The sequence below is a fragment of the Herpailurus yagouaroundi genome, unplaced genomic scaffold (genome assembly GCF_014898765.1).
Source record: "Herpailurus yagouaroundi ecotype Mexico unplaced genomic scaffold, PumYag 140, whole genome shotgun sequence".
Taxonomy (NCBI): Eukaryota; Metazoa; Chordata; class Mammalia; order Carnivora; family Felidae; genus Herpailurus; species Herpailurus yagouaroundi.
Window position 1 is genome coordinate 75,789,641 of NW_024412395.1, and position 18,907 is coordinate 75,808,547.

Sequence of the window (18,907 nt, forward strand, 5' to 3'; positions counted from 1 at the left end):
ATAGGGATACCATTGCTAGTAATGGTTAAGGTTTACAGGCTGGTTACTATAGAAATGTCTATACAGGATGGAGTTGCAGGAAAATGTCCTTAAAGTTTCTTTCCATCAATGATCTTGTCATGAACTTTGGGTCCATGATTCACTTATATGTTAAGACTGCTTCTTTGTTAATTCTGTCTCATTTGTCACTAACATTTCAAAAAGTAGTCTCACTACTCGTTACTCTTAGACAATTTGGGGAGAGAAATCTGGAAATTTTATATCAATAGCTATAGAAGAGTCTTTGCTAGGCTTTGAAGTTAAGTTTGCGAATTATTTTTTAAAATTGCTGCTTTGGTGTAGTTAGTACATTTATTTTATAATAACTGCTCAGAGGGTGCCTGGGTGGCTCAGTTGGTTAAGTGTCCAATTCTTGGTTTTGGCTCAGGTCATGATCTCACAGTTTTGGGAGTTTGAGTCCCACGGTGGGCTCTGCACTAGCAGTGCAGAGCCTGCTTGGGATTCTCTCTTTTGCGCGTGCACGCTCTCTCAAGAGAGAGACAAATAAATAACTCAGAAGTCTCAGTATAGGATTTTTTTTCTGATAGGTTGGTTGGAATATGTTTTATTCCTTTTTAAATTTATTTATTTTGAGAGAGAGAGAGAGAGAGGCCATGGGAAGGGGTAGAGAGAGAAGGAGAGAGAGAGAATCCCAAGCAGGCTCTATGCTTCAGTGCATAGCCAGACTCGGGGCCTGATCTCATGAACTGTGAGATCATGACCTGAGCCAAAACCCAAGGGTCAGATGCTTAACTGACTGAGCCACCCAGGTGCCCCAGGTGGGAATGTGTTAAAATGACAGTGGCTGGTAATGAAAGAGTGATAATTCCCTCAGCCAAGTCATAGGTCCTAGTGTGTGTCTAAAAGTAGCAGATAGGATAGACTAGATTATGATGATCGGACTAGTAGTTTGTTACAAAATACTCAACAATCTCAGTGGATGATAACAGCATTAAGTTTATTGCCCATTCACCATGGATGTCACGGACAGGTCATAGCTCTGCTTCATGTCTTCTTCATCTTGGCACAGGAGGCAGGCCCTGTCTAGGTGTTGCCCATCTCATGGAGGGGGAGAAAGAAGGAGATGATGAAAGACAAGTTGGCTCTTAAAGCTTCCACCTGCATTAAATTGACCAAAGCAAAACACATGGCTGTTCCTGAGCTCAACAGGACAGGGATGTATAATTCTCCCATAAGAAGGGGCAGTGACTGTTTTGAACCATAGTAGAACCTACTATACTAATAATGTGATTTTAATCTCAGGTGCATATGGAAACTGCAATGTCCAGACAGGTCCTCTCTCCAACCCACATCAATGCTACAGCTTCTGAAACGTTCACGGTACTTCAACAAAGGATGAGAATAGTTGAGGAACAGACCAGTTCTCTGAGGGATGACCTAATAATGTTGGACTTTGGTGAAAAAAGGTAACACATGGAAAATGAACTAGATCTTTGTAAGTTGAAGAATTTTGCTTCACTGGTTATTAATAAGGAGTCGAATTACACATGGTTTGGCTGATGAAATAGGTGTTTATGAAAGAATTGAGAAAAAAACAGTTTCCATTTGAACATTAATTAGAAAATATTTGCAAGATAATTGTTATCGTGTAAGAGGTACTACCACTATTACCCTAAATAGATATTTAAATTGTGCTAATTAGGTGCACAAACTTAGATATCCTGTTCACCTTCAAATGTTGATTGAAAACAAACATGGAATTTTTTGTATAATTAGAAAAAACTTGGTTCTTATTTTTTAAATCAGAAATAGTCTTTGATATTAGTTAAGGTGAACATTTAAACTTGATTCATGCCATTGAAATAGTTTTCATATTCTTTCCCCAGACTTACTGTAAATTAAAAGAAAGGCTTTAAGTCTTTAAAAACCATTTTTCCCCAATGGCTAAAGAAGATATTGCCATTAGAAGTTGGATTATCAATGGCCTGAAGAATCTGGGTGACTTAGCAGCCAATATCAAATTTACTGATGTGATTTTCTTTAAGATTACGTACATATTTCCTTTGTGTTTCTCTTGAAAACCTGAAATAATTATAATTGGTATTACAGCAACCAAAAAATGAATAATTCTTCACTTAAAGATTAAATCTGTACAGATGTTGAGTATGTTAGAATAAAGTAGGAATGTTTAGGGGCACCTGGGTGATTCAGTCAGTTAAGTGTCTAACTCTTGATTTTGGCTCAGGTCATGATCTCACAGTTTGTGGGTTCGAGCCCTGTGTGGGCTCTGTGCTGACAGCGCAGAGCCTGGAGCCTGCTTCAGATTGTCTCCCTCTCCTTCTCTTCCCCTTCCCTGCTCGCACTCTTTCTCTGTCTCTCAAAGATAAACATTAATTCTTAGTTTATAGATTCAGCACTTATCATGTTTTAGGTATCACATAAAAGTTTACAAAAAATTACATTAAAAGAAACAACCATTATAAAATCAGTGGTCTTTATCCATCTGATAATAGTCTCATCCTCAATACCTAATGGTGCCTTCTATATTTAAATTTGGAGAAGCTAATGGATGCTTGTTAACTAAGAATCTAATTTTCATTCTTGGTAGAATGTTACACTGACCTGATGGTTGGGATTATCATAGTACATTGCATTACATAATATTGTTAAATTGGTATCTTTGTCCAGAGGCCAATTGGAAGCTCCAAAATGTTTAGAAGAGGCTTTGAGCCAGAACATCATTAGTCCTATCCAAAAAGAAGTAATTTGTTCAGGAAAAACGGATATTCTGTGGAAAAACTGTGAGTTTCTGGTAAATCGAATGTGCCGTCTGGAAAGCCTTATCCAGTCTTTGAAGATGAACATCTTTCGTCTGCAAACTGAAAAGGATTTGAATCCACAGAAAACAGGTACAGAGAGGAGAGCATCATCAGAAATTTGATCCTATATGGGTGTTTAATGAGTTTTTGATCCTTTTCTTTTCCTGATCTTCTTTCAAATGCTTGATGACCTGTTGTAGACTCTGGGTCTGGAGTTCTCTCTTGTTCAGCAAGAAAGCGGTATGCAGGATTAAAAATGCGAGAGAGGCTAATGTCCAGGAGGGAACAAGAGCCCTGAGTAAGGGTCCTTTTGCAGTTTTTATTAGGATCAGAAGGCTTACAAGCTTGATGGGCGTGCAGAGAGACGATGAAATTGTGAACATTATCTTACGGGCATGGGGAGAAGGGAATTTTGGAGATTTGTGGTGTTAGGGGTTTGGGTCAATACAAAACAAAATCCTGGTGCTGGGTGGAAAGTATGTGGGGCAGACATGAGGCCCCACCTCTGTTTGCCTAAAGTGGCCTGGGGGACAAGAAGTGCAGAGCATGCTACCTCAGGGCCAACAAGGCACCTTTCTTTTGCTAATTAGCTGCGCTCTGAGCAACTTTGCCCTGCTGTGGCCTATAGCCCTATTTACCTTTTTACCTAATTTGGTCCTTCCTTCAGGTGAAAGCAGCTTTCTGCTATTGTACTAAGTTGGCGGGCATTTCTGCCTGAATACCTAATCTTGTTTACCTCATTTTGGATGTTTTCCTCCTGAGATTTCCTTATTCCTATACCTTTATCCTATACTGGGGGCCTTTGCCCCAATTACCTAACCTTATTTACCTAATCTTGTTTACCCAAACTTGGGTGTGTACATCCTATGGCTTTCTAATTCTTTATGCCTTGTTAACCCATGTGCAAGCTCAGGGAATTCCTAAGCTTATACCCCACAATGACCCTTCTCTGCTGTTGGGTAGCTCTTCTGAAGGATCAACTGAACGCAATACAGGAGAAGCATACCAAGGACCTGAAGCTGTTGCATCTTGAGGTGATGAATTTGCGCCAGCAACTAAGAGATGTAAAAGAGGAAGAAGACAAGGCACAAGAAGAAGTGCAAAGGTTGACTGCTACCCTGGAGGTTGCCTCAGAGACCAAGGTTTGAATCCAGATTTCTGAAATACAGATTCACTATTATCTGTTAACTGGAGGAGGCAACAGATCCATAAAATTGAGTTAAAAATAGGTGATGTGAGGATTCTTCACATTTCAAAGTTATCTACATTGATAATGTAAACCATTGTGTGCCATCAGTAATGTAATATTTATAGAGCCCTTACCCTATACACATGAAAGTGAAAGTCCAGAGATAGAAGTAGTGTCTCTGCTCTTCAAAGAGCTTACATGCTAGGTGGGAGAACAAGGAATAATGTGAAGTACTAAATAGAGAAAGAATAAGGGCATGGGAAATGATAAAGGGCAGTGTGGGACAATCAGTGGATATTGAAGAGTAAGTGTTTCACGTTCAGGGGGTTTGAGAGGGTGAGTGTGCCCTATGTAGAGAAGGGGAAACTTCAAGAAAGAGATAAGACATGAGCTGAACCTTTAGAAGCTAAGATAGAGAGGTGAGGACATTTCAAGGAGTACATACTGAGGCAGGAAAGCATATAGAGTAGGATAATAAACAATTTTGTTTAACCTCCTAGGGCTGCGCAGTATCATAGATGGTAAATGTTATTGTGTTTAATTAAAAAAAAAACACACACACATGACATAGGATATTATTGTCCCCATTTTAGTAATAAAAGTATTGGGGCCCAGAGAGAATTCATTTTCTCTAAGATCACACTTCCTTGTCTTCTTACTGTTAACCCAGGTTTGAACTTAGATCTTTCCACTGGTACAGTTAGAGGAAATGCACAAACTAGGCTGACAGCAGTGAGGATTTGTTTGGGGCAAATAAATTGGAACTTAGTTAGAGATCACATGGAGGATTTCAAAATCAAGAATAATCAATAGTTGGGCTTGATCCTATGGAGGGTGATTAACATTTTTGATAAGGAAGAAACATATCAAAAACAGGCAAACTAATCTGGCCAGTAGTGTAGAGTTTTGGGAAACCAGTTAGGAGTCCATTGTATGATTTGGGGCATAAGCCTTATTAGGTCTGACTTAAGGTTGTGGCATTTTGAAAAGAAAGATACTGTGAAAGATACTGTGAAGAAAGATAACGCTAGAATATGGTGCTGGACAGGAGCGGAGAGTAGGAAAGAAGGCAAAGATGACTGAGGTTTTACATCTTGGATTGTGGTGCCATTAATAGTGATGTAAAAGAATAAATAGTGAAAGCTGTGTTTGTTTTTGTTGTTGTTGTCTTATTTATTTTTGAGAGAGAGAGAACACGTGTGCAAGCAGGAGAGGAGCAGAGAGTTGAGGACAAAGGATCTGAAGCAGGCTCTGCGTGGACAGCAGAGAATCCAATATGGGGCTTGAACTCATGAATTGTGAAATCATGACCTGAGCTGAAGGCAGATGCTTAACCAACTGAGCCACCCAGGCACCCCTGAAAGCTGTGTTTTTGATTCTCAATTCCTAAGCATGGATAATATTTGAGGCCAGAAGAAATAGAATACTTGAAAAAAAAAGCAAGAGGAATATACCCTGTAAGGAAGAGTTCTACCAATTATACCAGGTTCTCTCATTATTGAGTGTTATGTGTAAAGTGAATGCGAAGTTCACTTTAAGAAGTTAATCACTTCTTTGGTCTAAAAGGGAAAATGAAAGAAGTCATGAATCAAAGTAATCAAATAACCTTCTTTTTAGATATCTCACCATAATTACTTCAGACACAAAATAGGTATTTATAACCATATTCAGAATAGCATTTATAGGTTGTTAGAAAAGAGTCTAGATTTAAACTGATGTGCCTATAGACAGTTTCTATCATTTCAGATTGTTTAGAACCTTTTCTCCTTGTACTTTTAGAAGAATGCAGCCATTATTGAAGAGGAACTGAAGACCACAAAACGTAAAATGAACCTGAGAATTCAAGAGGTAAGATAGAAAAGATGCTAGCGGGTGGAGGGGGCGTTGGAATTACTAAGAGGACGTCAAGAAAGTAGAAAAAATGAAAAACTTTGAAAAAGAAAATGTTACTATGTAGTAGGAAGACTTTTAAAATATACCACGTGAAATTCAAGTGAAAGTGGCTGCCCTTATTTGACACTAAGAATTCTTTTTGCCTCAATATGGTCATACAACCAGAAATACAATAAGTGCTCTGTGAACTACAAAGGAAATTAGTTACCACATATTCATATGCTAGAGCTAAGTGAACACCTTCATACAAAGACCTTTTAAACTAAAGTATTTAAAACAAAAAGCTTTTAAGAAGCCTGTTCATCTAATTTTACCTTGAAACCTCCATTTCAACCTAAGTTTTAGTAGATAACAGATTGGGAATTGTGAAGTAGGTGGCTGCTAAAAGTTGCTGGACTAAAAATTGGCAGCTGAAAACAGTAGAAGAGTCAGGAGAATTAGTAATCCAACATACCCTGGCCTAAAAACCTCAATATTCCCTGACAGAATAATCGTTTATGTTAATGCAAATCAAGAGGGTCAAATTATATTTAAAATATTCTATTACATAAAACAGAGAAGTAGATACACTTTTTAGGAAAAATTTCAAGAAAAGTTACTTTTTTATTTTTTTAAATGTTTATTTTGAGAGAGAGAGAGAGAGAGAGAGAATGAGTAAGTAGGGGAGGGGCAGAGAGAGAGAAAGAGAATCCCAAGCAGGCTCTGTGCAAGCGCGACGTGGGGCTCAATCGTAAGAACCCGCAAGATCATGACCTGAGCTGAAACCAGAAGTCAGACGCTCAACCTACTGAGCCATCCAGGCACCCCTAAAGTTAATTTTTAAGTTATGGATTTTAGTGCTTACAGTGAGAAGTATAGCTATCTGAAAAATTCTCTTATATATATTTTATTTGCTACTAATTATTGATAAAAGCATGATTGTTCATAGTTCGAATGTGTTATGTTTAGCATATTTTTAGTTTTCAGATATTTTAGTAGACTATTTTTTAATGTGATTTTTTTTTTTTTTTAAATTTTAGAGAGGGAGAGAGTATGTGCAAGTGGGGGAGATGGGCAGAGGGGGAGAGAGGAAGAATCTTGAATCTTAAGCCAGCTCCTTACTGAGTGTGGAGCCCGATGCAGGGCTCGATCCCACCACCCCTGGGATCATGACCTGAGCCAAACTCAAGAGTCAGACACTCAACCAGCAGAGCCACGCAGGTGCCCCAGTAGACTTTTTTTTTTTTTTAAGAGAAGTTTCACATTTATAGAAAAATCACACAGAAAACAATTCTCATAAACCTGTTCTTCCCATCTCCACAGTTTCCTCCCTTATTAACGTCTCACATTAGTGTGGTACATTTGTTACATTTGATGAACAAATATTGATAAATCATAATTAGCTAAAGTCCACAATTTATTTTAAATTCACCCTTTGTTGATTACAGAGGATTAAAAACGGCCCCCCTCTCTTCCTGAGCCCCTAGCAACCACTGATCTTCTCACTGTCTGTCGTTTTGCTATAGTTGAAATGATTCCGTGTGTGGTTATTTTGGACTGGCTTCTATCACTTAGCACATGCCTTTAAAGTACCTCCAAGTCTTGTCATGGTGTGATAACTCATTTTATTGCCTAACAATATTCCATTGTATGGATGTACCACAGTTAGTTTATACATTCATCTATTGAAGTACACCTTCGTTGCTTCTAAGTTTTGGCAATTGTGAATAAAGCTACTTGAAACATTCATATGCAGGTTTTTGTGTGGACATGTTATCTACTCATTTGGATAAATACCTAGAGCACAATTGCTGGATTATATGGTAAGCTTTTGTTTACCTTTGTAAGAAACTGCCAACATGTCTTAAAAAATTACTGTACCATTTTGCATTCACACCAACTAGGAATGAGTGCCTGTTGCTCCACATTCTCATCAGCAGGTTGTCAGTGTTTTGAATTTTTGCCATTCTAATATGTATGTGGTGGTATTGGTGTCTTGTTTTAATTATAATTCTCTAATGAAATATGATATTGAGTATCTTTTTATATGCCTGTTTGCCACCGTATATCTTATTTGGTGAGGTATCTGTTAGATCTTTTGCTTATTTTGCAGTTGGGCTGTTTGTTTTCTTATGTTGAGTTTCAAGAGTTCTTTGTGTATTTTGGGTATTAGTCCTGTATCAAATACATGTTTTGCAATTTTTCTCCCCTTCTGTAACTTATCTTTTGCAGAGCAGAAGCTTTTAATTTTAATGAAGTCCAACTTAACTTTTTTTTCTTTTGGAGATTATACTCTGGTGTTATATCTACTAAGTCATCACTGAACCCAACATCACCAAGATTTTTCTCCTGTGTAATTTTTGGAAGCTGTATAGCTTTTAAATGCTTGTTTGTGTATGTATGTATGTATTTAGAGAGCAAGTGGCGGGGGGGGGGGTGGGGGGCAGAGAGAAGGAGATACAGAATCCCACACAGGTTCCTTGCTGTCAGCACCGAGCCTGATGTGGGGCTGAAACTCACAAACTGCAAGATCGTGACCTGAGCTAAAACCAAGAATTGCACACTTAACTGACTGAGTCACTGAGGCACCCCACAGAAACCTTATAATTTTGCATTTTACATTTAGATCTGTGATACTGATGGGGTTTTGGAGTGCTGGAGGGGCTCTAATTGTCATAGCCATTAACCCAGGAAATAAATGAGGGAGAAGCCCTCACATCTATTAGGAGGAAGAACAGTAAGAAAAAGTCTATGTCCCTTTTGTTAGGGATGGCCTGTCTTTCCTTCAGAAACCTGAGTTCTATCAGGAGGAGGCCTGTTTAGACATGCAGTTTGTCAGGAGGGAGTTTCCTAGTCAAACATGTTTGGGCCAAACACATTCTGTAAGAGACCTTTAGTTCCAGGTCCTGATTTAGAGTCATGAAGGCCTGGACCTAGGGTAACTCCATTTATTTGCCCTATTTCCTGCAGGAGAGATCTGTTAAATCCTACTAAGGCCATGCAATATTACAGGAGATCAGTCCTTTCTTAAATTTTGCAATCTGAATTATTTCCAGTGGGTTAAAAGGGCATCCCAAGGAAGAGTCCTTGAGGACTATAGAAGAAGTTCCCATGTTCCCAGACAAGTAGGGAAGGACCATTACTAAAAAATCCCCTGACACCTGGGTGGCGTCCGACGCATAGGATATGTCAGAGGTTCCTGAGGTGTCAAAGCGACCTGAGGCATCCCTCGAACGAAATCACTATGGCCACAATATTACCTTGCCACTGAGGGCAATACTCCCCTGGAAGGCCCCATAAAGGGCCCCCAGTGGAAGGGATGCCAGCATCCTTCCACTTCCCTGTTGCATCCTAGGCTACAAATGGGTGCCCGGTGTATGGACCGAAATACCATACCCTGAAGGCTGTGCCCTAAAAGGCCGTGCCTTGAAGAACATGCCCTGATTGTCATGCCTTGGTTTACTTGATCTTTGAAGAGCATGCCACAGAAGCTATGTTTTAGTTTCTTGAGGAAAACTGCTGTTTTTAACCCATGGAAAACACTAGAAAAGTTTTACAAGAGGCAATTACCCAATTTTGTAATTTAGGTAGTTAGTAGAGGACATTGACTAAAAACAGTAAAGATAGAAATCCGTCATGCTTTAAGTGACATTCAAACACATACAGTCTTCACAGCCAACTTCCCTAGAAAATGGTCCCTGTTGGGTTTTAATTCATTCGGGTACTGATTTTGGCCACCTCCCAGTGGAGGTCACGTGGCCAGAAGTGGCTAGACCAGAGATGTGGAGGGGATCACATTAGACCAGTGAGGAGGAAACCTCACATGGGAGTCTTAAGATTGGCAGCCATCTAGGTGGCTGTCCTGTGCTCAATACAGACAACTTTGTATAAGGGCAGGAATAAGAGAAGGCATCAAGTTTCTGGGTCTTGTTACCATCCCAGCCAGGGTACTAACTTCCAGCCAGAAGGCAGGCTTTCTCCTCCCTGTAGTCATGGGCTAGAGGATTGCAGCCTGAGCAATCAACAGCAAAGTGTTCCAGTAAGATGATACTCCTCGAAAAGCCTCTGAAATTAAAGTAAAGGAGGAAAAGAGAAAGTACTCAGCAACTTTGCACTGAAACTCAGAATCCAGATGAAAAGAATCAGCCCTGTGTTCAGGCACCAAATGATGGGATTTCAGGGTGTTAGGGGTTCAGAGCCAATGGCCAAGAAAGAATTCTTGAAGACGTCTTTGGTGCAAAAAGGTGATTTTATCAAAGCACAGGGACAGGACCTGTGGGCAGAAAGAGCTGCACTGGGGTTGTGCAGAGTGACTGATTTATATATTGTGGAGTCTGGAGGAAGGTAAAGTCCAGAGGAAGTTTCTTAAAGGGATTTCCATATGCTGAAGAGGATTTACAGATTACTGGAGGCCTACCTATTTATTGTCAACCTAAGGTTATTTTTCCCTGTAGCAAAGCATTATCATTAAGATAGTAGGAAGTTCCTGATGAGGCTATTGATGAGATATTTGTAAACTGATGGAGATTATCAGTTTAACCTTTTGTTTTCTGTCCTTTCCTTTGTTATTGGGCAGCCAGGAGTGCCTGAGGAATGTCACACACCCTGAGGTGGGAGGAGAGGGGAAGTTGATTGTGCTAATTTGTGCTTGGCCCTCAGCTTGCCTTATGGTCCCTCATCAATACATTTTGAATTAATGATGTGAAGTTTGTATCTAGATTCTTTGTGTATGTCCAGTTGTTCCAGCACCATTTGTTTAAAAGATTATCAGTGATTACCATTTATTATTAGTTTTTATTAAGACAGTCTTATTTCTGCTATTTCTGGTATAAGACAATCTTATTTCAAGATAAAATCTTGAGTTTTTATTGAACCCTGTCAAGAACCCATAGGACTGTCCTAGTCAAAATGCATTTTCATATTCGAGCAGAATGGGTGTAATAGCTTGCTAGTGCTGCAGTAACAAAGTAGTACCACGGACTGGGTGGCTTAACAACAGAAATTTCTTAAAATATTTCTGGAGATTTGAAGTCCAAGAGCAAGATGTCAGTAGGTTTTTGGTTTCTCTTGAGGCTTCTCTACTTGACTTGCAGGTGGCTGCCTTCTTACTGTGTCCTCACATGGTCTTTTCTTTGTGCATATACATCCCTGATAACTGTTTATGTGTCCCAATTTCCTTGTCTTAGAAGGACACCGTTCAGGTTGGATTAGGGCCCACCCTAACAGTGTCATTATAGTTTATCACCTCTTTAAAGGCCCTGTCTCTAAATACAGTAACATTTGAGATACTACTGTTAGAGCTTCATTGGAGTAATTTGGAGGAATACAGGTTAGCCCAGATCAGAGGGCTGTATAAAGACAGAATAAATGTGGTATATATCTTCCTAAGAGATAAAATATATAAAATCTAGTTCTGATAAACATAAAGCTAATAGCTTTTAATAATGCTTCAGAAATACCTCAGTAGTATAATTATCAAATAAAGATTTCCTCTAGGGGCCCTTGTGTGGCTTAGTTGGTTAAGCATCCAACTCTTAATTTCAGCTCAGGTCATGATCTCACAGTTCATGAGACTGAGCCGTGTTGGGCTTTGCGCTGACAGCACTGAGTCTGCTTGGGATTCTCTCCCTCTTTCCCTAACTCGTTTTCTTTCCCTCTCTCTCTCTCAGAAATAAATAAGCAAACATTAAGAAAAAAATTTGCTCTACAAAGGACTTAAATTAGATCTCGAGTATATTATACTATATAATTTGATCCAGAATTTAGAAAAATGCAGCAATCTACCGAATGTAACAAAATAATTATAATCTGACAGTATAGTTAGTATCAGATTATTAATATAGCCAAAACCAAAAACTATGGCTCATTCTTACATAAGATTGTAATACTTAACTGATATAGAAGGAATTTCTAAACTTGAAGGGACAGAATTATAAAAAGTAGGATAGATTTAACCACATAAGAATTAAAAATTCTACGTTTAAAAAGAGCAAAAGCAAAACTAATAAAACCCAGCAAAACTAGATAGAGTTAATAATCTTACCTTTTAAAGAACTTAAAATTGGCTAAAAAAAGACAAACAATATGAAAAAACAAAAATAGTGGTCAACTAACAGGTCAGAACATGTACAGAGCTTATAACCATATTAGAACATATTTAACCTCAGTAGTAACCAGAGAAATGAAAAACTGTCAAGATGCTATTTTTCATTTATTAAATTAGCAAAGATTTAAGAAAATAATAATACATACTACTGATGGGATTTATTATTAATGCTATTGATAGGTGGCTAATATCTGAAGGAAAATTATATATCAAATATATCAAAGGTCTAAAAATTGTTTAGACCTTTAATCTAGTGATTCCTCTTGTAGGAATTTATCCAGAGGAAATAGAAATGCAGTGAAAGATTTATTCACAAGCATGTTTAGCAGAACAATATTTAGAATAGTGAAAAACTGGAAAAACCTAAATGTTTACTAGGGGTATGATTAAGCATATTAATAAAACAACTCCAAAATGGGCTATCTTATAACAGTTTCATGCCAACACACTTTTCATATCTTTCAACTGTTTTTAGAAACTTTTTAAACATTATAAAATATGTCATTCATAGAGAAAACACATATAAAATATGTTCAGTTTTGGGAAGGGCTATAAAGGCCTCTTTACTGGGGCTTAAAATAGAATTTCTTTTAAGTCATCTTCACTGGGGCTCAAAAATAGAATTTCTTTTAACTTAACATCACTTTGCAAAAGGAATAGCATTTTGCAAATCCCATTTAAGTTTAAAAGGGTCTCTTTGCAGGGGTGCCTGGTTGACTCAGTCAGTTAAGTCTGACTTCGGCTCAGATCATGATCTCATGGCTCATGGGTTCAAGCCCCATGTCGGTCTCTGTGCTGACAACTCAGAGCCTGGGGCCTGCTTCAGATTCCTTGTCTCCCTTTCTGTCACTCTGCCCATCCCTCGCTTGCACTCTATCTCTCTCTGTCTCAAAAATAAATAAGCATTAAAAAAAAAAAAAAAAAAGGTTCATCCTGATTGCCAACAGACACATGAAACGATTGATGCTCAATGTCACTCATCATCAGGGAAATACAAATCAAAGCCACACTGAGGTACCACCTCACACCAGTCAGAGTGGCTAAAAATGAACAAATCAGGAGACTATAGATGCTGGCAGGGCTGTGGAGAAACAGGAACCCTCTTGCCCTGTTGGTGGGAATGCAAACTGGTGTAGCCGCTTTGGAAAACAGTGTGGAGGTTCCTCAAAAAACTAAAAATAGAACTACCCTATGACCTAGCAATAGCACTGCTAGGAATTTACCCAAGGGATACAGGACTGCTGATGCATAGGGGCACATGTACTCCAATGTTTATAGCAGTGATTTCAACAGTAGCCAAATTATGGAAAGCCTAAATGTCCATCAACTGATGAATGGATAAAGAAGATGTGGTTTATATATACAATGGAATACTACTTGGCAATGAGAAAGAATGAAATCCTGCCATTTGCAGCAATGTGGATGGAACTAGAGGGTATTATGCTAAGTGAAATAAGTCAGAGAAAGACAAATACCATATGTTTTCACTCATGTGGATCTTGAGAAACTTAACAGAAGATCATGGGGAAAGGGAAGAGGAAAAAAAAAAGTTACAGAGAGGGAGGGGGGCAAACCATAAGAGACTCTTAAATACAGAGAGAAAACTGAGGGTTGATGAGGGGGGTGGGGGACAGGGAAAGGTGGGTGATGGGCATTGAGGAGGGCACTTGATGGGATGAGCACTGGCTGTTGTATGGAAGCCAATTTAACAATAAATTATATTTTTAAAAAAAGGTTCTCTTTACCTCATGATAAAAGAGATTCTTTTGTAACTTTATCTGACTCATCATTTATTGAGAAAAACAAAGTCAGTGTACCCCAATTCTTGAGTGGTAGTTTATCTGCTACTTAAGTTACTTTATTATTTGTTTAGACCTTTAAATTCCAAAACAGAATTGAACAGCTTTTAGAAGTATGTTTATAATACTATGGGATAAAAAATATATAGATGAAGTAATGAAATACAGAAAAATGAGACTTAAAAATGAAAGCCAGGAAATACAGAAAGTACATGTACCAAGGTATGATAATAGTGTTTTTCAATCTTCTTTTTGGTAATAGTCCATTGTAAGATGTATATTTTATACCAATGCACCATACATAAATAATACAGACATTTCATGAAGCATTACTTACCCTTCCTTATTACATGCTGTGTGCTCTGATATTTTTTTTCCCTTTTGCAAGTGCTGCTTGCGGCTTACTAATGCGTCTTGACCAATTTGGAAAAAAGACTTATACAATGGGAAGACAAGGGCAACAGATTTGACGCCTCATTTCTTAGTAGTTTATCCCTTAGGGGGAAACAAAAGCATGTTCCTGAGTAGTCATAAATGAACGAAGAATGGGAGTAAGATGGCAAAGTGTCTGGTAAACTTTTCTTGGTGACTTTGATCTTTGGCAAACTGCTGTCATGTTCCCTTGGTCTTGCCTAACTGCAACTTGCTCTGTAGCTAAGGAGACAGCTGTCTCAGGAGAAGAACCTCAGGGAATCTCTTGAGAAATCTGGATCAGCTATGCTATTCAAAATACAAGAAATGGAATCAACAGTGGAGGTGGAACGGAAACAGGTAGATTTTTCTCTCCTTATTTGTGTCAAGGAAGTGAAACCAAAAGAGAAAGCTGACATACCTTGAACCCTATGGTTTTGCTAATTTTCTCTAGATTTACTAAATTTTTGCCTGTATTATTCAACATACCTACATGTAATTTAGACTATTCAATTCTAAGTATTGAAGGAAATTAATTAGTAGTTCCAAATTCTAATACCTGTACTTGGATTACATAATCTTTACTATTTTAACCAGTGGCTGTCCTTCATAACAGAATTAATTATGAAAAAGATCCTACTTAAAAAATTTGTAAATGATAATTTATTACTTACACTACCAGTATAGTAGCCACTAGCCACATATGGCTATTTAAATTTAAATTAGTTAAAATTAATTCAATTCCTCACTCACTCTGGCCACATTTCAAGTTTTCAGCAGTCATTTGTCACTGGTGACTGCTGTGGTGGGAGAATGCATAGAAAGTTGTGCTGGATGGCCCTACTGTGAAACACTGCATCCTGTTGGGATCTTTAACCGTGACCTAGAAACTTTTCCCTCTAGTGATGTTAAGATTTGAAAATGTTCCTTACTGTAAGGTAGTTGGGTAGAAATTTGTACCTTAAAGAAAGGAGTTTTTCTTCTACATTCCAGGTGCAAATTTTGCAGCAAAACTGCATTGCCCTACGCAGTCATATACAGACCACCCAAGAACTACTGGCACAGGAGCAACAGAAAAAAAGAGAGTTGGAGACTACTATCTCACAGCTCAAGTCTAATCTAAGTATGAAAATAGGTGCTAGAAATTACATTTGTTAGTTTTTTTGAGATTTCATGCAAAAACTCTTAAGATCCCAAATTTTTGAAGTGACTGTTACCGATATTTACCACAAGACTGAATATAAAAAATTGCTGATTTCCTTTCTGTCTGTGGCACGGGGAGAAAAAAAAAGAGTGCTGGTAATAAAATAGAATTTGATCCTCTTAACTGTGAACTATTCTCTATTTAGATTTTTTTTTCAGGTCTATTTAAGTGTTTGTGGACTTAGAAACATTGGGTTTCTAGAAATCTAGATTGACTATTGGATACTAGATATTAATAAGGAATTAAGGCCTTTGATATTTGCTTATCTACTGATTCTAGCCATTTATCATGTCAGACTCTCCATTTTTCAGGTTACCAGTCTATTGTCCTGAATTTGTAGCAATGGATGGTTGTAAGTTACCTTAGAGCTTAAAGTCCTCATTTTACAGATGAGTTAACAGAGTCCTTACAGGTGATTGAGCTAGGAAATGGATGAGTCTAGATTTGGTCCCATGTTGTTCAGAATCAAAGTTCTTCCAGCCCCTGAGCCCTTACCATATTTACTGTTGTTAATATATAGTTGTAAAGCAATTTTCAGACAGTATCAAATAGATCACAAAGAATTATGGTGCATGGCCCCACCTGAGTAACACTTCATGGTTTACCTAAGGCTTTCACATAAATGATCGCATGCAACATGCAAAACTATCCATACTTCCCAAAGTTAAAGCGAATAAATGGTGAAGTGAGGCCTGAACCTGTGTCTTCTAATTCCAAACGCAGTGTTCCTGCCAGTGTGCCTTCTGTATCTGGCTGTAATGAGGGTAGGGAATACCAAAAGGGAAATGAAAATTATAAAAAGCATACAGCAAAGAGTAATCATTCAATGTTTTGACCTACTGCTTTTAACAGAAAGTACTTTTTTTCCTAATAGTTGTTAAGTAGTGAATTACTCTGGGGAGCTCTCACTGATAAGGCCCCAAGATAATTTTTTGTCTTCCTGTGACTGGGACTACAAAAATACATATTATATTTTATGGTGCTGCCACATTATCTCATTTGAACCTTACAACCTTGTGAGAAGATAAGAAAATATACTCCATTCTGTAGAAGAATAAAAAGATCTGTATCCAAGGATCCACTGCAAATAGTATAGCTGGAACTAAAACACAGATCTTTCTGTCAGTAATTTTTTAATGTTATCTCTCATTGGATTAATGCTGTAGTTTCGAATTTCGTAAAGAACATATGAAAGACCATTAAAATATAACAATTATACAACAGTAATTAAAAGTAACATGAGGAAAAGAAGCCTGCCTGAGTACCAACCGTGTGCTTCTTATTGAATAGTAGACTCCTTACATGCATGCAATTTGATTACTACAAGGTACAAATAGTTAAACTAACTAGATGAGTAAACGGAATGCCTTTGTATATTTGCTGTAATGAATTTAAAAATGTAATTGTTTATTAGCAATAAACATTTATATACACACCCACTAATTAAAGTGCTTAAATAATTCTTCCAAGTAAGATAAACATTCTCCTTTCGTTCTTAACTTGATCGAGGAATTATTAGAAGAGATCTTATGGGTATCCTTTTTATCCTTCACATATTTTAAATTAGCATATACTCTATTTGAAATGAGTCCTGGACTTATTCATTCAAAAAGCATAGTTTTTCTGAGTATATTCTACATAAAATGTGAGTTATATGTTTTGTAATTTTCTGGGTTTAGAATATTTAAATGAAACAAAACTTATCTTTGTGAATTGTTCATGAAACCAAAACATTACTCTCAGGGAAGTTTACTTTGGGCTACCAATATATAATGCCAAACTGTTCCTATTTCTGTTTGGTTTTATTATCACTGTATTCTCTCTGGGTAGTTTCACATCTTTCTTTTCCACACAAATCATCTTCCTTCTCCAGATAGTATCTTACTGTCAACTCAACATATCTCAAAACACATGTGAATACTTATCTATTGCAGTCATTCTTACTCATTCTGTCCCTTGAACTTGCCCCTTACCCTGTGTTCCCTATTTTGTTGAAGAGTCTGCCTCCCACCCCATTGCTGACATGTGGACACTAGATACTCTCCTTGACTTATCTATTGCCTTTACCCCACCAGGCAGCCACGGAGTCCTGACAGTTCTCCCTGCTTGTTATTTCATGAGTGTGTTTTCCCTCTGCATCTCCATTGCCAATCCCTTAGAGCCAGGTTTCATTGTTTTATACTTTGAGTACTACAACAGCTACTAAACTCCTCTTTTCCTTATGGAGCCTCTGTTAGAATATTCTAACACAGCTTTTGATCCTGTGCCTCTCCAGCTTAAAATCCCTCAGACGCATCATGGAGTAAAATATGACCTCATTTACTATAGCACATGACTGTGGACTATTTTCTTGATAATTTCATTATTTATTTTCCACTCTATTAAAATATAGTAGAAATACTTGCATTCTCCTCATTTCCACAACATACTAAAAAAAAAAGGAAAGCTCAGGGAAAAGGTAATGTGTTGATCTCAGTTTAGTTGTAGTAAGTTATTATCGTAGTTAGGTGGACTCTTTGTTTTTAGTTTCTAGAGATGACCTCATTTCCAAGTTGGCTGAAGAAAATAAGGTAAGTTTTGAGGTTGTGGAGTTCAAAGGTGATCTTTCCTCTCTTCACTAAGGAGTATCTCCTTACTCGTGTTGGTTTACAGTTCCTTTTTTTTTTTTAAGCTTTTTTATTATATTGTGTGTGTGTGGGGGGGGTTGTTGCAGAGAGAGAGGGAGAGAGAGAGAACCCCAAACAGGCTCCGCACTGTCAGCACGGAGCCTGACAAACCGTGAGATCATGACCTGGGCGGAAATCGAGAGGCAGAGGCTTAACCAGCTGAGCCACCCAAGTACCCCTGGTTTACAGTTCTTCTGATTCTCCTAAAATTTTTATTAAAAAAAAGTTGCAGTATAAGTAAGTTGTATATTCAGTCCTGTTGCAAACTGGGTATTAAGAAATCATTTCAGGCAGGTTAATATGGTTTGAAAAAAGATGAATTAGCAAAAATAGACTTATCTGCATCTTCTGCTTATTGGCAACTAATTGTTAAAAGGAAAGTTTTTTATAAAATGTAAGAAATACTAGTGATAGTGATGGCTGCACAACAATGTGAATATACTTAATGCCACTGAACTTAACACTTAAACATTTTTTAAGTGAACTGTACACTTAAAAATGATTAAAATGGCAAATTTTGTTATTTATATTTTACCACAATAAAAAATGAAAAACAGGAAATATTGTAACTTTTATATCTTAATTCATTTCTAAATAAATCTTAATCCTGTTTGGAGTAATTTTTTCTGGGTTCTGTCTCATCCTGTATTATGTGATGTTTAAATCTTGAGATGATTCTCAAAAGGGAGTGATTCTGTCTTTGTAGGGGGAGGACTTATCGTTCCCCATTTCAGCTACTACCTGTTAGGGAAAGCCCAACCCACAACTCCCATCCCTGCCACCTTTCTCCCATTATTTTATTTTATTTTATTTTATTTTATTTTATTTTATTTTATTTTAT

At 37.6% G+C, this 18,907-nt stretch overlaps 1 protein-coding gene across 9 annotated transcripts in view; it reads left to right on the forward strand.

The window, feature by feature from the left end:
* CCDC150 (coiled-coil domain containing 150) overlaps positions 1–18,907 on the forward strand; it is a 98,315-nt gene that overhangs the window by 6,366 nt on the left and 73,042 nt on the right. For 7 of the 9 annotated variants that reach the window (XR_005790446.1, XM_040475732.1, XM_040475729.1 and 4 more), the window contains exons 2-8: positions 1,303–1,466; positions 2,689–2,909; positions 3,783–3,961; positions 5,788–5,856; positions 14,440–14,556; positions 15,190–15,319; positions 17,927–17,970. Coding sequence is in view for 8 of the 9 variants with exons in the window: in XM_040475732.1 (XP_040331666.1) it covers positions 1,303–1,466; positions 2,689–2,909; positions 3,783–3,961; positions 5,788–5,856; positions 14,440–14,556; positions 15,190–15,319; positions 17,927–17,970 (924 nt within the window). In the remaining variant the exon portion in view is untranslated. Of the gene's footprint in view, positions 1–1,302; positions 1,467–1,886; positions 2,031–2,688; positions 2,910–3,782; positions 3,962–5,787; positions 5,857–14,439; positions 14,557–15,189; positions 15,320–17,926; positions 17,971–18,907 lie in introns of those variants that run through there. The other 2 variants (XM_040475734.1, XM_040475736.1) reach the window with 2 other exon arrangements.